The sequence below is a fragment of the Coptis chinensis genome, chromosome 6 (genome assembly GCF_015680905.1).
Source record: "Coptis chinensis isolate HL-2020 chromosome 6, ASM1568090v1, whole genome shotgun sequence".
In the NCBI taxonomy this organism is placed as follows: domain Eukaryota; kingdom Viridiplantae; phylum Streptophyta; class Magnoliopsida; order Ranunculales; family Ranunculaceae; genus Coptis; species Coptis chinensis.
The window spans coordinates 7759518-7784234 of NC_141461.1; the positions used below are offsets into that span (position 1 = coordinate 7759518).

The window sequence follows — 24717 nt, forward strand, 5'->3', positions numbered from 1 at the left end:
CCTACAAGTAAACAAGTTGAATGAGCTTTAGACGAAGCAACAACGCCGATCATCATATATGAACGAGAGCACAATAATCCCCATGCAATCAATCACATAGGAAGTCTCAATATCCTCGAATCGCCTTAGTTTTGTTTATCCCACATTTTTTTTTTTAAAAAATTAGTTAAACAGAGCGCCGAAGATAAGTAGTCCTAAGTAGGGTTGTCAATGGGTTTCGATAACCCAATAACTGACCTGAATCAAACCGATAAAAAATGGTTTGGGTAATGGTATTTTGATTTATTATATACTGACCTGAAACCAAACCGAACCGAACCGATAAAATATTGGTTTGGTTTCAGGTTTGTACTCCATTGAACCAATATGAACTCGAACCGATAAGATGACATTTTAGTAATATTTACGATTAATTTTGTATATGTTTATTAATTGTACATGTGGCTGAAATTAATCCATTTAATTTAGGATTCGATTGATTTTATAATTTTTGGTTCGGATTAGTTCGGTTTTGAATGAAATATAATATAATCGGTTAAGTTTCGGGTCACAATTTTCTTATCAGTTTGGGTTCGGATTTTCTATAATCCGATCCAAATGGATCCATTGGCTGCCCTAGTCCTAAAAGTATCCAAGACAACCAAACATTAATTAGTTTGTTTAACTCTCCATAGAAAAAAAAAAAAAAATGATAAAATGTCAAAGTAGAAAATACTCATGCATCAGTTTTCTTGTAAATGGTTTTAGATATGTACTTTATATAATATACAAATTACATCAAATTTGTATGCCGTTATTTTAGGGCATCTCTAATGAAGGTGTAAAATTACACCTCTACCTAGGCTCTACGTAGGTGCCATTAGAATTTTACACATCTAATTGTATACTATTATATAGTTTATAAATATTCACACTCTATACTCTCAATAGAGAAGTGTAAAAAAAAAATAGATTTTAGACTGGGACGTCAGTCCGACCGAGTTAAAAAATTACTTTAGAATTGTCCGAGTTAAAAAATTACGTTAGAATTAGAAAGGAATGTTACTCCAAGTGACGTTTGAAAATTATTTCACTCAGACGTCAGTTCGAGTGTCGCCCGGGCTTTTTATTAACTAATAGCCAGAAGGGGAATTTCCAACCCTTTCTATTAGCTAATACACCCCTATTGGATAGAATTTTTTGATATTTAGGGTGTAAAATTTCCGCTCTATATAGTTTACACCCCTTATTAGAGATGCCATTACACTGTTGTATTTTTAATGCTGTGTTCATCACCATATGACGGTATTACATGTCTCCATTGACGTATGAACACGGTTGCTCGGAATGTCTATTTTTGATAATTGGCATCCATTGTTCCTCAAAGCTATAGGAAAGTTATAACTTATAAGTCGGGTGAGGGAACCACCACATGGAGAGCAAGTGGATCATTTATGCAGATGATGCTGCTAGCCTCCAATGAGCAACCTTGGTCATTGTAATAAAATCGTGCTCAATACTAGTTATATATAAAATTCCTCTCCTCAAGTCCAATTCCATGTAAACAAACACCACGCTCTCTCCCAAATTTAAACGAAGTCAATCAAACAATTTCCTATTTTTTTTTTTTCTATTTTTCACTATATGAACAAAACCCATGTGGCATATATAGGAAATGGCTGAAAAATTAACACGTGGACACCTCATTTCTCAGATTCTCCTCTTGTACATCACTCAAAAATTTGCTCCCCTAAATATCCAAAACAAAATCCAACTAGTCTTTTACAGTACATGGCAGTGCCACTGCCACCCCTTATCCTACACCCACCCCCACTGCTTAAAATGCGCACTCTAACACACACTTCTTCTTCTCCCTCACTAAGACCAACCTCATTTCTTCTACCACAACTAAGACCAACCTCATTTCTCTTCCCCTTCAAACCAAAACGTTTCCATCTATTCAAACCATGTTCTTCTTCATTAAAAGAGTCAAAGAAAGAATCTTTACAAAAGTCTTCTATTAATAAGTTTCCATTAAGTTTGACAAGACTTGTGAGTTCAAAAGATAGTAATGGTGATAATGATGAGAAGAAGTTAAGTGATGATGGCTTTGGAGGGGAGAATGCTTTTAAAGGGACCATTTTGGCTGGGATATTACTTGTTGGTGTTGTTGGTGGGTTTGGAACTGTTGGGTATGTTTATAGAGACCAGATTAATTCCTTCTTGACGCAATTTACGGGTTTTATTGAAGGTAAATTTGCTTAAACAACATTGCCCATCTCGGATTTTAATTCTTCTTTGATGAATATACCTGATAACTTGAATACCTTACACTCACCTTTAATAATGCTAACAGTGGCTAAAAGCGTGGATTTACGTGCGAACAATGTGAATTAGGCTGTTAGGTGACCTTATATGCCAAGAGGTTTACAGTTTAACTGGGCATTTAGCTTTACGACAAGGGCAACTTTTAAGTTGGCATTTAGAAGGGAATCAAGGAAGGGGAATCAAGGGAGGGGGTAACGTGAACACTGTGAATTATGCTACCATGTATACCAAATGATTCTCACTTAGGCTGATAGGCATTTTAGCTTTACGATGAGGGCAAAGTTTTGTTTTTGACGAATTAGAATTTAGAAGAGAATACATTGTAGTGAGGGCTGACTAATTGTGAGACAGTATAAAAGCTAATATAATCTAAATTTCATGAGGTAGCTTCTTTTGAAACATATTGATTTAGAAATCTACATTGCTCTTTTTTTTTTTAACGCTTTAAAATACCTGATTTGTTTCTTAGGCTTGATACTTTTCATGCTCATAGACTGCTTCCACCAACAGGGTATGGCCCAGCTGGATATGCTTTATTTGTAGTTGTTTACGCTGGATTGGAGGTGATCTATCTCCTACTCTCTTTCTGTTTTTATGTATTTAACTGTTCTTGTGTGACTACCATCAATTACTTTATGGTATTTGCAACATAATTTAGATGTTTAAACAGCAAGTGTACTTCCTTAGCGATTAGGAGTAAGCGGCTATTAAACCTCACTGATGCTTTAAAGCTAGCACGAGGCTTCTAGTCCATAATCAAACTTTAAAGATCTTTGTACTTTGGTACTAGAGAGGAACAGATAAAAGGGATGGTGGAAGAGAAGACTAAAATCAAATAAAAAACTCATTTAGTGCAACTTCTGGCGTAATGAAGTTTTAGTGGTTATCCATTCATTATCCTTAAGGTATTTAAGTATTTTTCTTTTTGGGGTCCCCAAATGTGATTAATAACAGAAATGAAAGAACATTTTACCGAAAATAGGATTTCTTTCTTATTGTATTTCAATGTATGATTACTTATTTTAGCTTTTTATTTATAGACAGCATAGGCCGGTTAATCTAGTTACAGTCTTACAAGTAGTTGGAGTTAGTTATAACTGAATCTGACATGTAAGTGAATCTGTTCAGCTGGAGTGCTGGACACTGTCAGTGACATTTACTGAATTAAATTCTGATACAACCCCCTCAAGCTTTGCGGAATCCAACGAAGATTGACAATAACTGAAGTCAGTAACTCTTGTACCACCTTAAGTTGATGATCGTAGAACACCTAATAATTGTTAAAGCATAGAGAACCTGTTTGATGATAAACCCTTTGGTGACTATATCTGCACTTGATCCTGTGTACATACATATTGAAGTTTCAGAACTCCACTTGTAAGTATTTCTCCAATGTAGTGAAATACTACTTGAATGCGTTCAATTATATCATGGAAAATTAAATTTAGAGAGAGTGCAATAGCACTGGGACTAACTAATGTAGATTGAAGTCGCGGAAACAACACTAAATCGAAATCTACACTTTATAGAACCCTAAAAGTCTCACTTTTATTGATAATCACTCAATAGTTCATAAATATAAACACAACTAAAACAACTCAAAACCTAAATACAAGCCCTTATTTATAATAATCCTAAAAACAATATACCAATAGTAACACGCCACGTGGGCAACAACCAAAATAGAATAACTAAACTAGTGGACTCTCGGCCCATTGAGTTTGAACTTGAGCTATAGGCGCACACCTATAACATAAGAAGAAAACATGGGCGCACGCCTATGTCTTCAAAACAATAAACTCATGTTCTACATCATTCTCTCCAGGTTGAAGATGCTTGTCCACAAGCTTGTGAAAATCAAGTCTACCAATATACAAAAACTCTTCATAGTTGTATACGTCACCGAACACTATTCACCCAGTTACTGTTCACTGCGAATTGTTCTTTGAAAAAAATTAATTTGTATTGTTATTAGAATCACAAAGCAACTCGAAGTCGTCCTCTCTCTATGAATACTTACATGTCTCGTTTAGAAGAAAATATGAAAAACATGACACAAATGTTCCGGAACCTGATGGAAGCAAGATTTTCAGTCCAAAGAGAGGTGCAACAATCACCTCCACCACCACATAATAATGGTTCAGTGGCTAGTATTGATGATGCGTCTCAGGTTGATGGTTCAATCCCTCTTTTGAATCCTTTTGCGCCTATACATCCAGAAAACGACGAAGAGAACGGAGTTGGCAGAAAAGATAACACCAACAGGGATCCTCCTCTCAATGAGGAACGTGAGGGTGTACCCCTCAATGATGGCGCCGTTTGGCTGCCTGCAGGTGTTGAAGCTCCCTTATTGGGCATTCCACCAATCTTTGATAAGTACGAAGATGCGTCTCTTTTTATTAGTACGAAGATCCGATTTGGGAAAATTTTGTGAATCACTTTGACAAACGAATTGAAGTGATTTGTTTTTCAGAAAAGCACGACTGGGCTTGGACTTGAGCTATAGGTGCACGCCTATAATATGAGAAGAAAACATGGGCGCACGCCATCATTGACACACCACAATAAGGGAGGTTGATGAGAAAAACTCTGACTTCTTTTAGAAGATGAAAAGCCATACTATCTCTGCTGCAGAGTAGGCTAAAGCCCTACATTCTGCCTTTGTGGAACTCCCTGATACTGTGTTTTGCTTTTGGAGCTCCAGACTATTGGACTTGAACCATGAAAGATAATTAGTCCACTTGTAGATATTCTACCATCTCCCTAGTCTGCATCTTTGTATGCAATAACATTTGTTGAACCTTTTTGTATCTTAGTGTCCTCCATGTGATAACTGATAAGGTTCCTTTGATATATCTTAGTGTCCTTTTGACTGTAATGAGATGAGTATTTCTTGGCTTGTGCATAAAGTGGCAAACTTGGTTTCCAGAGAATTGTAGTAGAGCATGGTGTACTACATGCTTTAGCAACCTCCATTTTTGCTCCCTTTAATACATCCAATTCATACTTAGACTGTGTTGAAAACATCCCTTTGGCTGTCCCTGTTACTTCAGTCCCCAACAAACGATGCAGTTTGCCCAAGTCTTTCATAGCAAAAGATTCATAATTCTCAAGGTATTTTTATTCTTCTTTTTGTGATTCCCCAAATGATTGTCAAAAGATGCGTGCTCCAAATTGTCTTCTGCCGGCAAGAAAACTAACATGCAAACCAGAGTATGTAGATTCTTCATAGTATGACTTGGCTGAATCTAACAGATGTAGTGACCTTTATTGATTTAGTCTGAATTTGTCACGTAGTGTCCACCACTATATAAAACACAGTGTAGGTTGTAACTACTCTCTCATCATCAGTTATAATGTATCATAACGCATAATTTAGTATACTTATTTGCTTTTGCTAACCTGGAATTATTCATTTTGTACTAGATACTTGCTATTCCTGCCATCCCTTTAACTATGTCAGCTGGTGTTCTCTTTGGCACGTATACTGGAACCATCATTGTCTCCATTAGTGGCACGGTAAGATGGTTAACATGTATATTTAGTAATCATGAAGAATAATGGGTACTCAGTGTTGTTTTTACCTTTTCAGGTGGCAGCAACTCTGGCCTTCCTCATAGCCAGATATTTTGCTCGCGAACGTATTCTTAAGATGGTCGAAGGAAACAAAAAATTTCTAGCCATTGACAAAGCAATTGGAGAGAATGGTTTCAGAGTTGTCACCCTCCTCCGGTTGAGTCCTTTGCTGCCATTTTCTCTTGGGAATTATCTGTATGGGTTGACATCGGTGAAGTTCTTACCATACGTTTTGGGCAGGTCTATTTCTTATCAATTCGTTTGCAATGGTTTCTTTTTTAGATTTTAAATTTCTAATTTTGTGTACTACAATATTTACCTTTCAACCCCAATGCATCCGTTTCAGGTTCTTCTTTTCTATTAGTGAAAACCAACAGGTTTTAGTCTTCTTTCCTTGACATAGGGATGTAATATGTTTTGACCTCAATTGTATCGTATATCTTTTTTTTTGGAAATCATTTTTGTTAGTTTGGAGCTTTGTTGCACTCAGCATATGTATGAAAAAGACTGAAGTGCCCAACAGGACTAATATGTTTTATATATGGGGATGGTTATATGAACTCCACCTTATAGTGACTCCAAAGTTACTCCACTCCTAAAAGTGGATTTACAAGATGAATTGGTGGCTAATTTTTGTGGAGATATACATCACGTGATGGAGAACACCCCCACAAAAAAATCAGTTCAATTGAATATGTTCAACTTTGTCAAAAGTTGTTATGAAGTTAAAAAAATTTAGGCCGTTGGATAATTTCGTAACATTTTAAACGATTTTTGACAAAGTTGTACATCTTCGAATGAACTGATTTTTTGTGAGGATGATCTCGATTGTGTGGAGAACATCTCTACCAAAAATCAGCTTCTAATTCATTGTATTTAGTGGTGGAGTAACTTTGGAGTCACTTTAAGTGGAGTTCATATAACCACCCCCTTTATGGGGATATACCTGTTAAGTTTTGAAATAGTACGGCGCCATTTCGTATATATTTAGGTTTGAGATGGTTAACAAGTCAATGTCTGGGCATAAGCCACTGCAACATTTTGATCAAGCGTCACATAATCTGCATTATCGGTTTAATTTGTACAATTTTGAAATGTATGGTGCAACACTTGTAGTTCTGACATGAAAACTAACTACAATTTGTTGGATGCAGTTGGTTGGGAATGCTCCCTGGAACATGGGCTTATGTCAGTGCAGGTGCATTTGGACGAGCAATAATTGTGAGTTCATTTTTTCATTGTAATTTTCTTTAATATGCAGATGTTACTTCCTAAGATATTTCAATAATTTCTGGTGGTGTGGTTTATCTGACTGTCAAGACTAAGGGTATTGATACATATTGTTATGGATTTAATTGTTTCTTCTTCAATAATAAGTAAAAACAGAAACATTGTAAAAAGAGATAGTGGAACATGCATAAAAGTGTGTGCATGCATGCGTGCGCCGGGGTGTAAATCGCGAAGGGCATGGTAGTTGAAGATACACATGAGAAAGGCATGTGTTTATAACCGATGCATTTTTCAAATTTGAGATAACTTTCATCATTAAAAAAATAAACAAAAAAGAAAAAAAACTGGAGATACTATAGTGGGTTCGGGAGTGGTGGGGAAAATTGTTGGTCGGCTCAGAGGATCGATCAATCAATTGTACAGGAAAAGTCAATGTGAAAGATTCAATAACGCACAGAGAAGTTAATGGTGATCAATGGGTTCATTTTTTGGTATGCAAACCTAGGAGAAGGATGGAATGGTTGACGAATTCTGGTAAACCAACCAAATAATATGTATCTCCTGCATGGAAATAAAAAGGTTGACATATATTACAGATATATGTTCAGTATTCCAGTTGGGAATTGGGATCACAATACCATAACTAAGTACATGTAAAGGATAGGAGAAGGGGATGAGACTTTGAAGCAAAGTTGGTTGCCATCACGAGATGATAGGTGAACTGATGAAGTATTCTGAAATCAGTGACAAATGGAATTGTAGGATCTTCCAAGGACATCTAAACAGTTATATGTTCAAATGTGTTTCTGAGGTGGGTTTTGGTTGCTGGGAAAGAATTTCAATATTTATCTCTAACGCAGGAGATTGCTATTGACATAAGCAATGTCACACCAGCTGCTACCCATAGCGGAAGGATCACTATTCAGTACAGTAGGTATAGATATGATTATGTGAAACTAAAGAATAGAGGGTAGGAACGAGTGAACAGCCATAAGTATTTTTTTGCATCAAGCCCTCAAAAGCAAAAAATGAAAAATGCCCTTTTGTGCTTCAAAAATCCGGCTCTCTCTGAGCTCCTTCTCCCCCCCTTCTCATAAAATGTTTACTTAATGCAATCACTTGTTGTATCCTAATAATCGTGTAATTATCTTTTTTACCATTTTGAACAAGTTAAATGAGAAACTTTTTCAGTCTTTCATCATTTGGCGATATTTTTATTGATTTCCATTGTTGGGATAACTTTGGTGAATTATTTTCTGATCCAAGATAGATTGGAATCACAATCTAAAATCATGGTAGTAACACTATGAACTTTGATGACTCATATGAACAATGTTGTGCGTTCAAATATGCAGCCTTTAGATTCAGCGATGTAGTTGCACGGTCCTCATAACCCTTATGTTTTTCTTATGCTACCACACTTAACTCCTATATTGACAAAGTTGATAGTTGTAATATGATTTTTTTAGTTCTGCTAATATCTTTATTTTTTATTCAAAGCTCCTCCTTTTGGATCCTACATGATAGTTTGTTTTCATTGGCATTGCAGCAGGAAGAATCTGATGCTGGTTTAGTTGGAGGAAATGGTCAATTATTGACATTTGGCCTCGGACTTCTAGCGACAGGCTTGGCTGCAGCTTACGTGACTCGACTTGCAAATGTAATGTCTCTATTAGAGCCTAAATGTAGCTTAGCAAACTAATAATACAGGGCATGGGCATTCAACATATTTTCTCACGTCTCATGATATAATGCTCTAGAAGCGATACTAAGTGCTATTTAGTTCAAAAACCATGCTCGGTTCTTCAGACTTGGTTTTTTTTTAAAGAATGGGACATGACTCTCTTGGTGTTTATGATTGCAGGATGCTGTTAAAGATCTTGAGTAGAAATGAACGTCTGCCGTGAATCCCGATTGTGGAGTTGTGAGTGATTGATTAGAAAATGTACATTCGACCCACCATTGTTGTACAGAAGGCATATGAAATTTTGATAAAGTCTTGTCTCCTTAAGAAATTTGTATTTATAGACATGTCAGAAAATCAAAGATACATATGTATAATAATCATTTCTTAAAAGTCTTCAGTGAATTGCTCAAGTTGACAGGAGAACCATATGCATCTCAAATATAGTTCCTATTCAGTTCCAGTGAATGTAATTTGATGTTTATCAGGTGTCCACGTATTCCATATATCCTCCAGTATATGTAAAAGTGTAGTGGGCTTCAGTTTTGTGACTAGGGACCAACTAAAACTCTCCGAAGCACCCTGGGTTTGAATGTTTGGGCTTTGTTATGTAGGGCCCAAGCCCAACTAAGAAGCCCAAGCAAAGCTAAAAATGACACTATATAAAGAGGGCCTTAAACCCTATTTTACCCAAATCTCTCTCTCTCTCCTCCTCTCCACACAAAACCAGCTCCACTCTCGAAACTCAAAATCCATTACCAACCTCTCGATTTTCATCATTTAGGGTTTTGTTTTCAATTTTTATAGATTTTGTTTCATTAATAATAATAGTAATAATTTGGAATTATGGCGGAAGAAGATGGATCAGTAGTTGTAGTAGTAGAATCAGTTGAAGTTACAGAAACAACAGAAGAAGTTATAGAAACAACGACTACTATTCCTATTTCTGCTTCTTCGGATCTGAAGAGGAAATTAGATGAATTAGAAGATGAGCCTAACCAAAACGGATCTGGTGATCTTGTTGTTAAGAATTCTTCAACATCACAACCAGCTGATGACGATGATGAAGAAGAGTTGAATGTGAATAAGTCTATTGATGAGGCTCCTGATGCCAAACGAGCTCGTCTGGATGATGAACAGCAAAATAAAGAAGATGAATCTGATGCTTCAGGTATTATTTATTTTCTTTTCTTAGGTTTCAAATTTAGGGTTAAAATGGGAAATGCAATTTAGTATCTTTAATAGAAAATTATACAGGAAAGTTTTCACTAGAAATGTGTCACACCACACAGCCATTTCTGTGGAAATTGAAACGTTTTTGATGTCATTATCAGTCGTATTATACACGTTTGATTGTTGGATAAATTCCCCGTGGAAAGTTACTTAGGAAACTGTGTCAGGAGATATGACCATCTTGAAATTAGTCTTAAGCATGATTGTGGGGAAAAAAAACAAAGGGTTTACCGCAGGGTAGGTTCACAGAGATTGTAAGTTATACTTATGGAGAGAAGTTAGTGGAAACAATGTGATCACACTTCTTCTCCCGGCATAAAATTGTGCACTGGGGAAACTTCTGATTCAATCAAACGGACTCTCAGTGTAATGATAGGGAGGGAGTTTACTTCAGAAGGCATTGTCCCTTTGTTTGTTTCTTAGTACTAGTATTATATGTTTATAATCTGTAGCAGCAAACTGATGTAGATATCTGGGAATGATATCTTCCCTTTTTTCAGCTTTAGAAAATGGTCATGAGGAGCAGAAGGTAGATGTTCAGGCAGTGGAGAATGTTGAAACTGCGGATGTTAAGTCAGAAAATCCCCAAATGACATTGGATGGTGAAACAGAAGGTGCCAAACACGTGACAGTGGAGAGCAAGCAGATAGAGAATGCTGAAAATAAATCTGCAGATGCTCCTCAGGAAGGGGATGCCCAAAATTCTTCTGACGAGACTCTCAAGATGGAAGATGCCCAACACCCTTCAGAAGGAGATCTGCAACACCCTACTGAAGGAATTCCTCAAGAAGGAGATCCTAAATCACAGCAAGAGTCTGTACCTGAGTCTCAGATGATGTCCAGGAAAATGGAAGTTCCTAATAATAAGGTGCTTTTTATTTATTTATTATTATTGAAACACATCTTTACATTATATCGTCTGTGAGGGTTATTACCTCTGTTTTTAGTTTAGAGTTTTCTTTGCAGTCTATTTATCAGTCTGAAAAGGATGCTAGTGGAAATCAAAAGACTAATATTATTTTATTTTTTTTCCAGTTCAGATACTAAAAGATATTTGTGTGAAGAAAATCTTAAGTTGTGTTGCTGTTATATGCTTGTTGTCGGTTATATATGTATCACTGCTATCTCTTTTATAAGGATCTTGTGAATTGTCAATTTGTCACATAAACCTCCCTTGTATTAGAAGTTTCGAAAGAGTAGATCTTGTTTCCTGTCAGATGATATTGCATAACACGTAGAAGGCTTCATATGTAAATAATTAAATGCAAGAGGGAAGAACAACACATCGGAAGAATTACTATGAAGTTTATAGTCCAAATTCATTTGAAAAATAACATACAATAATGTATTTATACTCGTTTTGGAAGGAGATAGCACTATTCTTGAATTTTGATTCGATTAGATGAGGGCTTTCCAAGAACTTGTTTTAATCAACTAAATTTGTCCTTTCATCTGAAAACATCATTTTTGTGTTTGATGCAGGTTGGTGTTCTCATTGGCAAAGCTGGAGATACCATCCGACTATTGCAGCATAATTCAGGGGCAAAAATTCAAATAACAAGGGATGCTGAAGCGGATCCTTATGCTGCAACTAGGCCCGTGGAACTGATAGGAGCCTTAGAAAACATAAATAAAGCCGAGAAACTGATAAAGGACGTCATTGCAGAGGTTCAATTCTGTCTCTTCACCCATGAAATAAAATTTCTTTTATCTATTTTACTGGACTTTCTCTCCGTTGTCCATCTCTCACTTTTTTTCACACATTTGGTGCATCAAGCACTATCTTCTGTACACGAAAGGTCTCATTTGGTCAGTCTTTTGCTGACTTGATTGGGATTCTTACCTCATAATTTTGTTTTTATCATTTGAATTATTATTTTGATATTTTTGTGTAACATATGAATTGCAGGCTGACGCAGGGGGTTCCCCATCCCTTGTGGCTAGGGGTTTTGGTACTGTACAGGCTAGTGTAGCGGCAGAACAAATTGAAATTCAAGTACCAAATGAAAAGGTTACTTGTTTTTATCTGAGCGCTGGAATTTCATTTATCTCTCTCTCTCGGTCCATCACCTTTGGTTGTATATTATTTGTTTCAGGTAGGTTTGATTATTGGTAGGGGAGGAGAGACCATCAAAAATTTGCAGACGAGATCAGGGGCACGCATCCAGGTAGTTGATATCGTAAGACCTTGTTGTAGATGTATGTAGAACAGATTGAAGGAGGTAGATGGATTTTGCATATTTGTGTGGTTGAACTTCGCAGATGCTGACTTTCTTTTTCTGTTTAGCTTATACCACAACATCTTCCTGATGGTGATCGTTCACTGGAAAGAACTGTTAGAGTTACTGGCGATAAAAGGCAGATTGAAGTCGCAAGAGAGATGATTAAGGAAGTTATGAATCAGGTTAGTTTATAAACTCCCAGTTAAAATGGTTTATTTATTGCGAGTCCCATTATCTTTTGCCTGATGGTGTATAAATGTATAATATACATGTATTTAGCTGAAGTACTCTGATTGGTACCAATGTGATGTGCCATACTGGAGAGTACTCAGAAGCATAATTAGCTCTTGCCTGCATCTGTCTTGATCACATTGATAAATGATTCTGCAGTTATTAGATTATGTGAATATCTCTTTATGTACATATGTGCATTAACGCACCCACAAGTGCAAGTTGATGTGAATTAATTGTAATTAGGTATGAACAAGGATAGCCAACCTCTGTACTTTCCAACCTATTCTTGATGTTTAAGTGCTTTCACCATTTTAGTAGCTTAGCATTTTGGAATATGTACGGCAAATATTTATGCTTGCATTAGGGTTTCTCATGACAGTTGTATCTCACTCCAGATTGGTAGGTGTCCTGGACTACTTGGTAGGTATTGATTCATGTTAAAAAAATTGGACCTTGTGAAAAGTAGAAATGAGATTGTAACTGGAAGCTTCTTACGTGTTTCAATTTTAATCTGTACTGGTTGGTGTCTATAGGAGAAAGTGTGTATCTGCAAGCATGTATTCTTGTATCTTTTGCGTATCTTTTTAATAAAAGCTTATGTTGCCCATGACGTCCTATGATCTTTTTCTATTCTAAAACATCTTGGACTTCATGGACATCTATTACATATTCTCCAAAAATCAATTTGGTTTTAAAAGAAGCCTATTTCGGTAACCTTCTCTTTTTCAAAAGTTTTTCCTGAATGGTCTATAAATGTAGTGGAGGCCTTGAATGCCTTTTTCTCATTGCCAATTTCAAAATTGTATTCTAGGTACCTGTTTTTATAAACTGCACAAACTATAGTTACGTAGCCCCGAGTTAATATTTTCTTGCAAAAATAGGTTTATCTTTTGTCAACTCTGAGTTTACTGCCCCTGATTGCAATAATAGATGATCCTTTTCCAAATACATGATGGGTTTAGAGAAATAAATTTAATTTGTGGATTTTGCTTCGTGGTTGATACTTCTGTGGATAGTGATGTTTAATTTCTTTTCCTTCATGAATCTGAGATTCCATTGATTTCTATATGAATCTGTTGTTACGGTGAAGAGTTTTGTCATGAAATATCCATGAGGTTTCCGTATGGACTGGCCGAGTTTGAAGAGATATGCAGTTGTTTCTGTCAAACAAATGAAATTTGTCATGATTATAGCGCTCAAACACATTATTATAATATATGATCACCCTCTGCTTAATGGCATCTGTATGAGATGAAGGAAGATATGCATACTTTCTACTTGGGAAATGAGCGAATTATCATGAATAACAATAAAGAAGGGCTTGCCATATTGATGCATGATCTGTGTGAAGGTCACTTGAATGTAAATAGGAGAATATTGCGTTCAGTCTAAGATGTCGGTGCCATGGTTTATTTATGTTGAACGTGCCGATTTCGAATTGGTTGGCTTTCACAATGCAGATTTGGCTATTGACTTTCATTGGGGTCAACATTGGTTTCATGGTGTAGCAATTAGACAACCATTCCCGTTCTCGCCCACTGAAGAAAGGTATCAGGCATTAATCTCGCAATTGCAGATTGGTTCTAGTTGGTAAGACTGCTTTAAGATTTAAGAATTAATTAAAAATCTTAGTGTGATAAGACTGTATCGTGATAGCCTTAGTGCTCTTTAGTGCCCACATGATCTTTGTATGAGCAATGCGTTAGAATAGAAGTGTTGTTCCTAGGTGGGGTATCTTTGTTAACATTTTTACGGGGATCTATTCTTCACTAAATATCTTTCTTAGAGTATATCCTGATGTTAATTTAGTAATATCTGAATGCTATTTCTCATTTTAGCTGATGCCATCTTGAAAAAGCTAAGCCTATCTTGTGTGATTATTTTTTGTCATTGCAAGCATTAATTAGGCAATAGATGTATTGGAGTTTCTTTTACTATAAAGCCTTGAAAACTAAAAGTTGCATATACTCCATGCTGTCTTCTTATAATATTTTTCTCATTATATTTAAACAACTTTTTTTTCAAATATCATTGTAACTTCATTTATGTTTTACTTGTGTTCACCTATGATGTCCAAAGTCACTTGGTGACCAAAGTTTACCTGCATTGATAATATCTGTTGGTACTTGGTAATAGTATGTTCCTCCTGTTAGTGTCTAGTCGTTCTGAGAATGTTATAAAAAATATTGTAAGGAACAAGTTGCACATGTTAGAAACAAAATGAAACAGTGTGATGATTGCTAAACCGGGTCATATATTCTTAGAACAATTCAATTGGTTGAAGTGTTTTGGTATCGGACTATCGGATAATGATATTGATGACTTGCTTTCACGTTTAAACCTGCAATACACTTGATGCGAATAAAACCCCTAGCAAAGTGGAACAAGTATTACATGTCTCACCCAATTGTAACGTGGATAGTGATCTGATGTCGGCCAAAACAAGGCCTTAGCTTGGGTGTTATGGTGAGTTGTGGTACGAAGGAATTTTTAAATGTGGGTTTACTGAAGCAAAGGAGTATAAGAGTATTGTGATTCTGTACTTTGTTGTCAAAGTTTAGTCACTTGATGAATACATGCCTTCTTTTAAGTGATGGGCGGTGACCAACAGTTGGTTAGTTTGCAGATTTATTGATAAACACAATATATTTCTGAGTCTCGACTTTGATATTTCACATGCGGCAGAAGTTCCCCATTGTTATTATTTGATAAACAATGTAGACCCTTTTTTTTTAACCTGAGCTTTCATCAATCTCATGATCTGTCCTTACATTCCTTATTGTGAAGATTCTTTAATCAGCCCAACATCTTGTTACCTATTAACTTTGACGCTGCGGTTTGAATATGGGTGAGCCCAATTGAAAATGGACACACATTTTGTCGATATTGATAACTAATCATGTTTCTCTTTTCCGCTTCAGTAGGACTGGCTTCTTTGAAGTAGTTGCACCTTTGTGGTTTTTTCAGCTTTTGTGATATGGTGTATACTGTAAAGTAGTGCTAGCCGTTGGTTCTGGGGTTTGCTTGAAAATCTTCATTTTAGAAGTTGTTTATAAATACTTGTGTCACTACATCTTAATTGTTAACTTATTGCTCTTTGCTTGGAAATCTCATTATGATGCTGCCATTTGACTCCAATATTAAGCTCTGATCAAGTTGCAATTGTATAATTGTTTAATTAATACTGCAATTATGCATCGGAAATCTTTGTCTTCTCCACGTTATCTTTGCTTAATCTTATTTTTTGTTACTGCACTAATATTTCACAATGTCTCTTGGTAAATGTTTGCTCAGCCTGTGAAGCCCTCACCTCTCTCTGGAGGTTATAACCAGCAAGCATATCGTGCTCGCGGACCTGGTGGGCCACCCCAGTGGGGCTCTCGTACCCACTCTGCTTCTCAGGCGACAATTTATGATAATCAGCAGAGAGGAATGTATCCATCTCACAATCAGTATATGCCACCAGCATATGGTGGCTACCCTTCGCAGCAGACTGCTCCAAGAAACAACTTTAATGCAGGTTGGGATCAGAGGTCTGGGTCCATGCAGACACCCCAAAGTGGTGGTTATGATTATTATGGACACGGGGGCCATGGTTCTGATTCTTCAGCACCTAACCCAATGCCAAATTCAGGCCACGTTCCTGCCTCTGCTCATGGTGCTCCTCCAACCCACGTGACCTACAATAATTATGGGCAGCCGCAAGGTCCGGATTATGGGCAGCCTGGTTATTCACAGTCAGCGCCTTCTCAGCACAGTTATGGACATGGGTATGAGGATCCAAAATATGCCAATCAAGTCCCAGCACAACCTGCCTATGGAGGACATGGCAATTCTCAGCCAGGTGCTTATCCACAACAAGTTGCTACTCAGCCAGGTTATGGCCAACAGCCATATTCCAAGCCACCTACATATGGCATGCCATCTCAGGGACCTGCTCCACAATCTTATGGTCCGCCAAGAGCTAGTCAACCTGGAGATGTACCGTATCAGAATCCTGTCTCATCTGCTCACTCTTATGGACAGACACTGCCATCTCAGCAACCTTACCCGTACGCAGCAAGTGGACCCACACAGCAGGCATACCCCTATGGCTCTGCACCACCTGCTAATGATGGATACAGTCAGCCTCCAACTCATTCTACACCAGCTCCTGTTTATCCACAACCAGGTGGTCAGCCTGTTTCTGGTTATGGTCAACCTGGTGGTCAGCCGGCGCCTGGGTATGCTCAAGGTGGGCAGCCTGGTAGTTATGGACCTTACTCTTCTCAACCTGGTTACGATCAGTCGGCTCCTAACAATGCAAACTATTACCAAGGTCCTACCGACACAGGTTACAGTAATGCTCCCACATCAGCTTATGGTGCACCACCAAGTGCTCAGGCTGGTTATGTGCAACCAGCTTCGAACCAGCCGGCTTATGAGCAGCCAGCAGCTCAGTCAGGTGGTTATCCAAGTGTCCCTGGAAGTGCACCTGGTTTCGTCAAGACTTTATCCCCACAGCCCGTATATGGCCAATATGATTCAACACAGATGTATGGTGGTGCACATTAGGACATTGGTCCTAATATAATAAGACACTCAGTACTTTGGTAACCTGGTTGTAGAGAAGTAGTTTATGACATTTTAGGTTTTATTCCTGTAGGTGCTTTCCTTTTTCTCGTAGACTTGTATTACTTCGCCTTCCGAAGGTGAATATTTTTAGTGGATGTTGTTAAGATGGCTATTATATTGCGCAGAGGACCTTCTTGCGGCAACCGTTATCTTTCATTATTCTATTATATCACGTAGGTGACCATGGTGCAGCCGTATTTGCTGCTGCAACGCATTTGCTTCTAAACAACTTTGGGTTAGAGACTTTCAGCTCGCATCCATCAATGACACTTAGTTCTTATTACCAGGAATGGGATGCAACGGAATGCTTTTTTAACGAGAATCAAACATGATCTTCCATTCCCGACCATACTACATTTCAACCAAAACCAAACTTGAAAGATATGGCTCGGTAGTTGCACACTTCAAGTCTGTTTTTCTGTAATTGTTGAAAGTGGAGATTATATAAAGGGTAACAATTGCACAGTGGCGACTCCATGGAAGTGCGGCTTATCAAAACAAAGATTTGAAGTCGCATCAATGTTGTTTTACCATACAAAAAAAGTTTTATAGAAATTTTGCAAGACGAACCTACTCTCGTTGCTATCAAAATATGTGAATAGAGGGTATTGCGAGCAAAAACTCTCTTATATGTTAAAAGTTATAACACCTAATGTTAGCAATAATTTCACAGGTGAAATTCGTAATTTGTTGATATACAAGTGTAGTCAACTAGAATTTCTAGTTTAGCATTCTTTTTAATGATAGTAAGCATGAGTGCATGGCCTAATTTAAAATTACATCATTAAGTTTGTTCCCTTCCCTCAATGTGTAAATCTATGTTTTCTGCTTCTTCACTTTCACTAACATAGACGGAAATGCTACTAAATATATATTGTCAGTCTCGTCAAATTTCTTTACTGGCAAACCATCAGTGCTATTAACACAAAAAATAAGACCAAAGCATGCAAAGGGTGATCATCACATCCCAAACTGTTCAGACTATAGTTATTGCTTACAGAATTCGTATACAGAGTTCATTGTACATCAAGATTGAATGAGGTCTGCACACTTGGCATATCTCTCCCCGTTGTCAAACTAAAATTGGAATTCAAAATGATCCAGGCATGGAGCACCACATTATTCATCTTTGATTTAGTATGAATAAATCTTCAGTAATGTGTGAATACATCCTCCAAACTCCCAATCAGAAAGGAAAAACAGATGAAAAAAAAGGGAAAAAGGTTCATGCAAGACAGCTGCTACCCAATGTACTGGACCCTTGACAGACAATCTTACGCCTCTTCGTCAACTAGAACTGTTGCTTCATTTCCAACTCCAAGGTCCGTCAAAGAAGACATTTCATCATCAAGCAACAATGGCAAGGGGGAACCCTACACGAAAAGGTTAATGATAAGAAAAAGAACGTCATATGGTCATTACTCTGTTTGTAGTAAATAACACTGCAGTCAGCTGAATGACGGCCAAAAACACTTAATGCGAAGGAGGCTACTATAGAGATTGAAAAACAGCTTTGGGTGGGGAAGATTAGCGTGGTACTTGTTACTAAGCAAAGGACTTGTGCATCAATTTTAAAAGTTTGTTTGAATTGAGATAATTTTTCTGGAGTACCCCAGACGATGGACATGAAACAATAGTCACTGCGTGTGTCTAAAATTAGACAAAGTGCTAAGTTTTGGCAGAGATTATACCCTTACCATATAGCATTCCTTAAACTTGAATGAGTTCAGTCTAATATTTCCGTCATCTCTCACAAGATGCCCATGTTGGAACTCTTCTTGGTCAACTATTAAGTAAAAAAGAAGTTGAGCTCCACATCTGAAACAGTTAGAAATTCCAAAAAAGGGTTTCCTATCTGGAAGATCTACCGAGATAAGTATATGAGAAGATCAAATTCACATTCTGTGACCTCCAACTCTCCATGATCCATGAGTGACATTTTGTGTCTAAAGTTGGTGACATGATAGTTGATGCTAAAGAAAAATGCTCATTGGAATTGAATGCATTAAGCCTAAGCCTTTTGACTACTTGATTTCTGAAATTTACCACACAATTAGTAACAAATTATCTCAGTAATTACACGATTTCTTTATTGCCAAAACAACCAATTAATTAATGAGGATATAAATATATAATCACTTCACCTGCAAACTATAAATGTCTAAATGTAATGTTTGGATTGCAGTGCCGAACATGTTGCTCTTTGAATCATCAAATTTGAAGGTAGTGGTTAACGTTAATCACATACCTCCTCAAGAAGAAATAATCTCGGCTTAACTGCCTTCAGCTTAAAGAAATTCTCACACAAAACCTTCAGCTTGCCCACCTGCAATGAAATATATAGATTTAGAACTTTTTGGTAACCTAAACCAATTCAAACTGGAAAGGGAGTTCTAAGACCAGAAATTTTCTGGTAACAGGTAAGGTAAATTACCGTGGTAGTCGCCGGCAATTTCTTTGTAATAGGTGGCCTTTCCCCAATGGAAGCTCCAACACATTTCAGAGTGATAGCTGCACAATGTAAATAAGTGTTGTCAAAACAAGTACCAACCCCTAAGAAGCTGAACGAGAAAAAATCAGATTCATACAAAGGAGTCCTGATGCCATTTTTTGAGGGCCTGCAACCACAGTTGGTGATTTCTCATCTTCAATCCCATGCAAATATTTGAGCTCAGCAAATCTTCAATGGAGATATATCCCACGAAAACAAAACAATTTCTTTAATGAACATTGATAGCATTAATGAACATTAGAGGTCAGCTACAATGTAAATATTAGGAAAATAAAGCAATGGGTAGAACATAACCAGTAGAGGGATGATAGTTTATTATAATATGCATATTGAAGGTACAACTGTTTCTTCTTCTTTATTCTTTAGTACTCTTCTTTTTTTGGTCGCCCGGGGTGGGTGGGTGGGTAGCAGAGTCAACTCTTACTTCTAACCCGTGCTAATAAAAAGAAAGGAATATGACTTATGGGCATCTTCAGATGTTCGTATTTTTGTGGTTGTACATAATACCGTCTATCATAGTAGTTTTATTACGAAATGTTTTTGCTTTACTGAGCAAAACAAATTTGATCAGGAGGCGTGCCTACATTCCGAAAGCCATTTACAACTCTTATGTTGTAATACTTATCCTGATTTATTCACTTCACACAGAACGCATCACCACTTAAAGAAAGGGAACAACCCTACTCGTTCGTCAATCTGAACCAGCCACTTGTGACTTATTCTCAGTTTGCCTAAAGTGAATGAAAAGACATCGACCAAAACTTAATCTGATGTATGTAGTGATGGCACTGAGTTGCTTAGAGCAACAACCAACAAGAGTCTAATTGTTGATGGAAAAAACTTCCTAAGACAATTTATCCAAGCATCCATGGAGACAACTTCAGGCATCTAAGATTAAGCTTGCATCCTGCTTATTAAGCTTGGAAATGCTAAAGGTGTTACATTACAGGAGCAAAATATTGAACGGAAACTCACCTTGGGTGGAGCTGCTTTATCTCCTCTGTTTTGAGTTGCAGTTTAGACATAACAAAGCGGACATACCTGCAAAAATGCATCTAAGTAGGTATATTATTGTGATCATATAACCAGTACATCCCAATGCGTAGTGAAGGCACTTTTGGATATATGAACAATGAGGTGAGGTAAAGACGCAAAGGGTGGCTTAATATCTCACTTGAATTTACTAATAGTAAAAATTACAAATTATGACACATTACAGAGACACATACACTCACACATCCCATTCTACAGTGCAACAGTGTAAGACGAATTAAGGGCTGATTTTTGGTAAAGATGATCTTTGTCAAAAGTTGTACACAGAAAATGAACAGTTCAAAAGTTCTCAGTTATTTGCTAGTTTGTAACCCTCTTTAAAAAAGTTAGGAATGTTCAAATAAGTTCATCTTTTGTGAAGATGATCTCCATGGTGTAGGTTTTCCATGATAGATACAGATTTAAACAAAAATAAGAGAAAAATTCAATTAAGAATCTTTAGAAGAAAGGAAGACGCACCGGATTTCCGATTCTTTCCTCTCACGAGGACGTACCTGAAAATTTTACCGAGATAAGGTGCACAAAGTGAGTAATGACATTTGGAAAAGCTATAGTAAGACAAACCCCAGTAGTGAAAGGGAATTAGTCTCTACCTCACTCCCATTAAGTATTTCAACTTTCGCTAGACGTGCAATCAAAACAAACCTTGGAATGCCACCTTTCGCTGGATCAACTATAGGATTCTCTGAAAGCCTAATGTCCTTCACATGTTCACAAGTTTCAGTAAATTAAGATCCAAAAATTTCAGTATGAGCTAAAAAGCTGGCTAAGATGTGCACCTCAGGAGATGAGGCATATATGAAGTTTACTACAGCTTTAAATATTTGGTTATATTGTCACTTTATATCTAAAAGATTATACAACTAATTCTAATAATATGATCCAAAGCAGGAATTAAGAACTCTGGAAGAATCAAAAGAAATGAACTCACTTTTAAATTATGGTAAAAATTGAGGGAATCCACGGATGCAAGATCTTTGATCTTATTAGCTCCTGAAGCATGGGAAGAGTTAACAAATAACAAACCACAGAAGGTAGGTCTAATGAAGCATGAAATCAAATCAAACAACATATCTACCCAGGAGAAGGCAGTGCAAGCTCTTGAAAGGCCTAAAACATGAGCCTTGCGATTCACTAACACTCATCGGATCATCACATCCAACATTATTATCGGGGTAAAAGATGTACTCCAAGTTGTTCTTGCTCAGGTGAAGCTGTTCCAAGCTGGATCAGAAACCATGAAACAATACTTAACCGAGCTTAACAGCTTCCATACTTAACCATGGTAAGATACACAGTTCTTTCTTATACCTTTTTAAACAAGAAAGCTTCATAATTTCATCCCAAGCACTGAAACAATTATCTTCCAAATTCAAAACACGTAGAGAATCAAATCCTTGAACATAGTCGGAGAATGCGGGCTGAAACAAGAAAAAAGAAAAAGAAAGTAAAGGGAAGATGCTTCTAACTAATCATGCTTTTGCAGAACTAGTTTCTGGTATCATGGTAGATCAGATTGTCTAAAGATATTGTACGCTTTCCAAATTAGAATATTATATCACACTGAAACACAACAAGTATTTTATTTCCTTTTCTTATGGCACATTGTGACTCTCTTTCTAAAGTAAAACCTCATCATTCCTCTCTCTTGGACCTGTAGACCCAAATTTAATGTATCCAATTATTCATACGATCATAACCAACAAAACACTTATTAAATAAATATGCCTCTCAATGTCATCACCAACCTTTAAAATCGAATGGAGTAAAATCCAACAATTCCTCTGTAAATAAGTGAAAAACATTACCAAACTCAACTCTATTTTCAATTGTCGTTTAACTGCTCCTTTAAATGCTTTCTATCAAGTTGTCTATGTATTAATTATTCACAAAATAGAGACTTACATACCCCAGTCGTGTGTGCCATCTGATTTCAAATTTAAATTCGAAATTGGAGAAGGGAAAGAAAGGAAAGAAATGTATAATATTTATAGCTACCACAGTAAGATTTATAAAGGTATTAAATTGAAGTTTTCTCTCTTGAGGTGCTATTCAGTCAGGTAGACCTGACGTAAAAATATATGTCAAATATATAAACAAGAAATGAATACATATGTCATACTAATGTCTGAGATTCAGCTCCATGAACATTAAGGAGACAAGAAAAGACCAAACGTTTTAGGACATTAAGGCAACATATCTTGCCAGTAACCCTAGATTATGTTGATGCATTCAGGTAAATTGTGTGTGTCTATGAGCCATTGGTCCTCAACAACATTTTGTAGGTTTCAATGTGATAATTAGGATGCCTTGGAGCTTGACCTTTTCATTACAAGAAATTGCTTTTACGAAGGGTGAAGTAAACAGCAAGCACCATCCGTATGAAACTAAGCTATTTTCATTCAGTGTGCTCCGTTCCCGCTAATAAATTCTCTTCCCCATAAACGTAAACGAGGTTTATACAGTATTGGACTAAAAAGGGTGGAAAAGGGACAGCAGTACCTACCACAATTGTCCTCAACTTATTTCCCATTAAATGAAGTTCCTCAACTGATGGGAGTGACTGCTTGAGTGTTTCAACCTGTCCAAATCAAAACAGTAGTAAGCAGTTAGGGACCAGTCATTTGAAAATATCAAAACTTGAAAGAACAATAAAAACCCCGCTGAATGAAGAACTAAGTACCTGCGTCCAATCTATGCCACAGCTATTGAGAACCAAAACACGTATATTTGTCAGTGATGGAAGCTGGTTTATATCACGAGCCAAATGATTGTGGCTTAGATTGAGAACTGCAAGATTTCTCAACTGTTCACAAATGCTACCAACATCCTGACAAAAAAAAATAGCCTCAATTTACACAATGAGTTTATTCAGGCTTGAGAAGTACTAAAGTAATCTAAACCAAATCCACAGGTTTTTCAAAATTTGTATAGAAAAAAATTACATCACCACCTCCAAGAAATTAGATAATGGGCATTTTCAGTTTCATATGACTAATAATTTTCCAATGTGCATCCTAGATGGTTAGTGAAATACTTGTTATGCCAAAGCATTACTTACTTTCCATTCTGTAAGCAAATTTGCAGTCAAATCTAGTTCCTTTAGATCTGCAGTAAATACATAAAGATGTTAATCACAACAGACCTTCGAGCAATAAGCGACAGAGACAGGTTAGATTTCTCCTAAAGATCATTTCTACTGAACTTACTTGGAACAACGGTACTAATTTGCTGAGGCGGTCCGACTGATCTGATACCCAAAAGAGAAAGCGACACACCTACTAACTCTTCAAATCTACTTAGCCTATCTTGAAGCTCATCTTTCCCCAAGAGTTGTATCGCTACTCGCTTATTTCTTGCTGACAAGACATACATCTCATCTACAAAAGAGGTCTTAATTATGTTTCTTGGCAGTAAAGTTTTAATAAAGCTTCACCTCTAAACATGCTATCAATTCATACATTGTTTCTAGAAGCATTCAACATACATTAACAAATCAAATGAAGTAAATATAAAAAAAGCATACCCTCTTCTTCTTTTGTGGAATCACTTCGATACCGAAGCTCCAATGCTTCTAAAAACGAAATGCCACTACTCAAATTCTGCCCCCGAACAAATGAACCAGATTTTTCAGCTTTTGTTTCAAAATAAGTAACACCATTGATTGAACCATTGTGTTTACCTTCCCCACTGTCCCAATCAACACCAACCCAAGTTCCCGAATACCCTCTTACCGGACCAATGTACTTCACTGTTCCTATTCTTCTTGGATCATTTAAGGCATGCACTCTTTGGTTCACTCTGAAACTTGATTCTGACTTTTCTGCACTCATTTTTTTTCATTGCCTTCATTTTTTTTGTCTCTGGTTTATATAGTAACTGGAATATTTTATGTTTCGGATTGATATTTCAAAGAAACGGAATGTCGAAATATTGGTATCGGTGGCAGGTGGGTTGATAATTGATATATATTATTGGTATCTGATTGTTTTTAATTGATTTTTTTTTTTTTTTTGAAGGTACTGGAATTTCACGTAAAACAACGCAAAAAT

The 24717-nt window shown here is 36.8% G+C and overlaps 3 protein-coding genes across 5 annotated transcripts; 2 read left to right on the plus strand and 1 right to left on the minus strand.

The window, feature by feature from the left end:
- The first annotated feature begins 1678 nt into the window (after positions 1 to 1678).
- On the plus strand, positions 1679 to 9190 carry LOC147491208 (SNARE associated Golgi protein family). Its single transcript, XM_086565589.1, has 7 exons — positions 1679 to 2230; positions 2818 to 2870; positions 5734 to 5826; positions 5900 to 6123; positions 7038 to 7104; positions 8663 to 8773; positions 8978 to 9190. Exons 1-7 carry the CDS (start codon positions 1771 to 1773, stop codon positions 8999 to 9001), a joined length of 1032 nt encoding a protein of 343 aa, XP_086421715.1. The 5' UTR covers positions 1679 to 1770; the 3' UTR covers positions 9002 to 9190.
- A 320-nt stretch (positions 9191 to 9510) lies between these two features.
- Positions 9511 to 17243, plus strand: LOC147491209 (KH domain-containing protein). Of its 2 annotated transcripts, none has more exons than XM_086565703.1 (7): positions 9511 to 9968; positions 10531 to 10898; positions 11513 to 11698; positions 11940 to 12041; positions 12127 to 12201; positions 12318 to 12434; positions 15781 to 17243. In XM_086565703.1, exons 1-7 carry the CDS (start codon positions 9644 to 9646, stop codon positions 17038 to 17040), a joined length of 2433 nt encoding a protein of 810 aa, XP_086421829.1. In that variant the 5' UTR covers positions 9511 to 9643; the 3' UTR covers positions 17041 to 17243. The 2 variants fall into 2 exon arrangements, with proteins under 2 accessions (XP_086421829.1, XP_086421830.1); XM_086565704.1 differs by having other exon boundaries at positions 12127 to 12198.
- An 802-nt stretch (positions 17244 to 18045) lies between these two features.
- PFI (tubulin folding cofactor E / Pfifferling (PFI)) lies at positions 18046 to 24702 on the minus strand. 2 transcript variants are annotated; one of them, XR_015198474.1, is made up of 16 exons: positions 24192 to 24702; positions 23875 to 24045; positions 23727 to 23773; positions 23349 to 23495; positions 23172 to 23246; positions 21977 to 22086; positions 21744 to 21889; positions 21597 to 21658; positions 21259 to 21366; positions 21125 to 21159; positions 20588 to 20653; positions 19689 to 19780; positions 19535 to 19611; positions 19349 to 19426; positions 18798 to 18886; positions 18334 to 18473 (listed from the first exon to the last, which is right to left on the minus strand). XR_015198474.1 is itself a non-coding variant. In XM_086565710.1 (15 exons), exons 1-15 carry the CDS (start codon positions 24496 to 24498, stop codon positions 18375 to 18377), a joined length of 1620 nt encoding a protein of 539 aa, XP_086421836.1. In that variant the 5' UTR covers positions 24499 to 24702; the 3' UTR covers positions 18046 to 18374. The 2 variants fall into 2 exon arrangements, 1 of the variants encoding a protein (XP_086421836.1); XM_086565710.1 differs by lacking the exon at positions 18798 to 18886 and having other exon boundaries at positions 18046 to 18473.
- Positions 24703 to 24717: the final 15 nt, after the last annotated feature.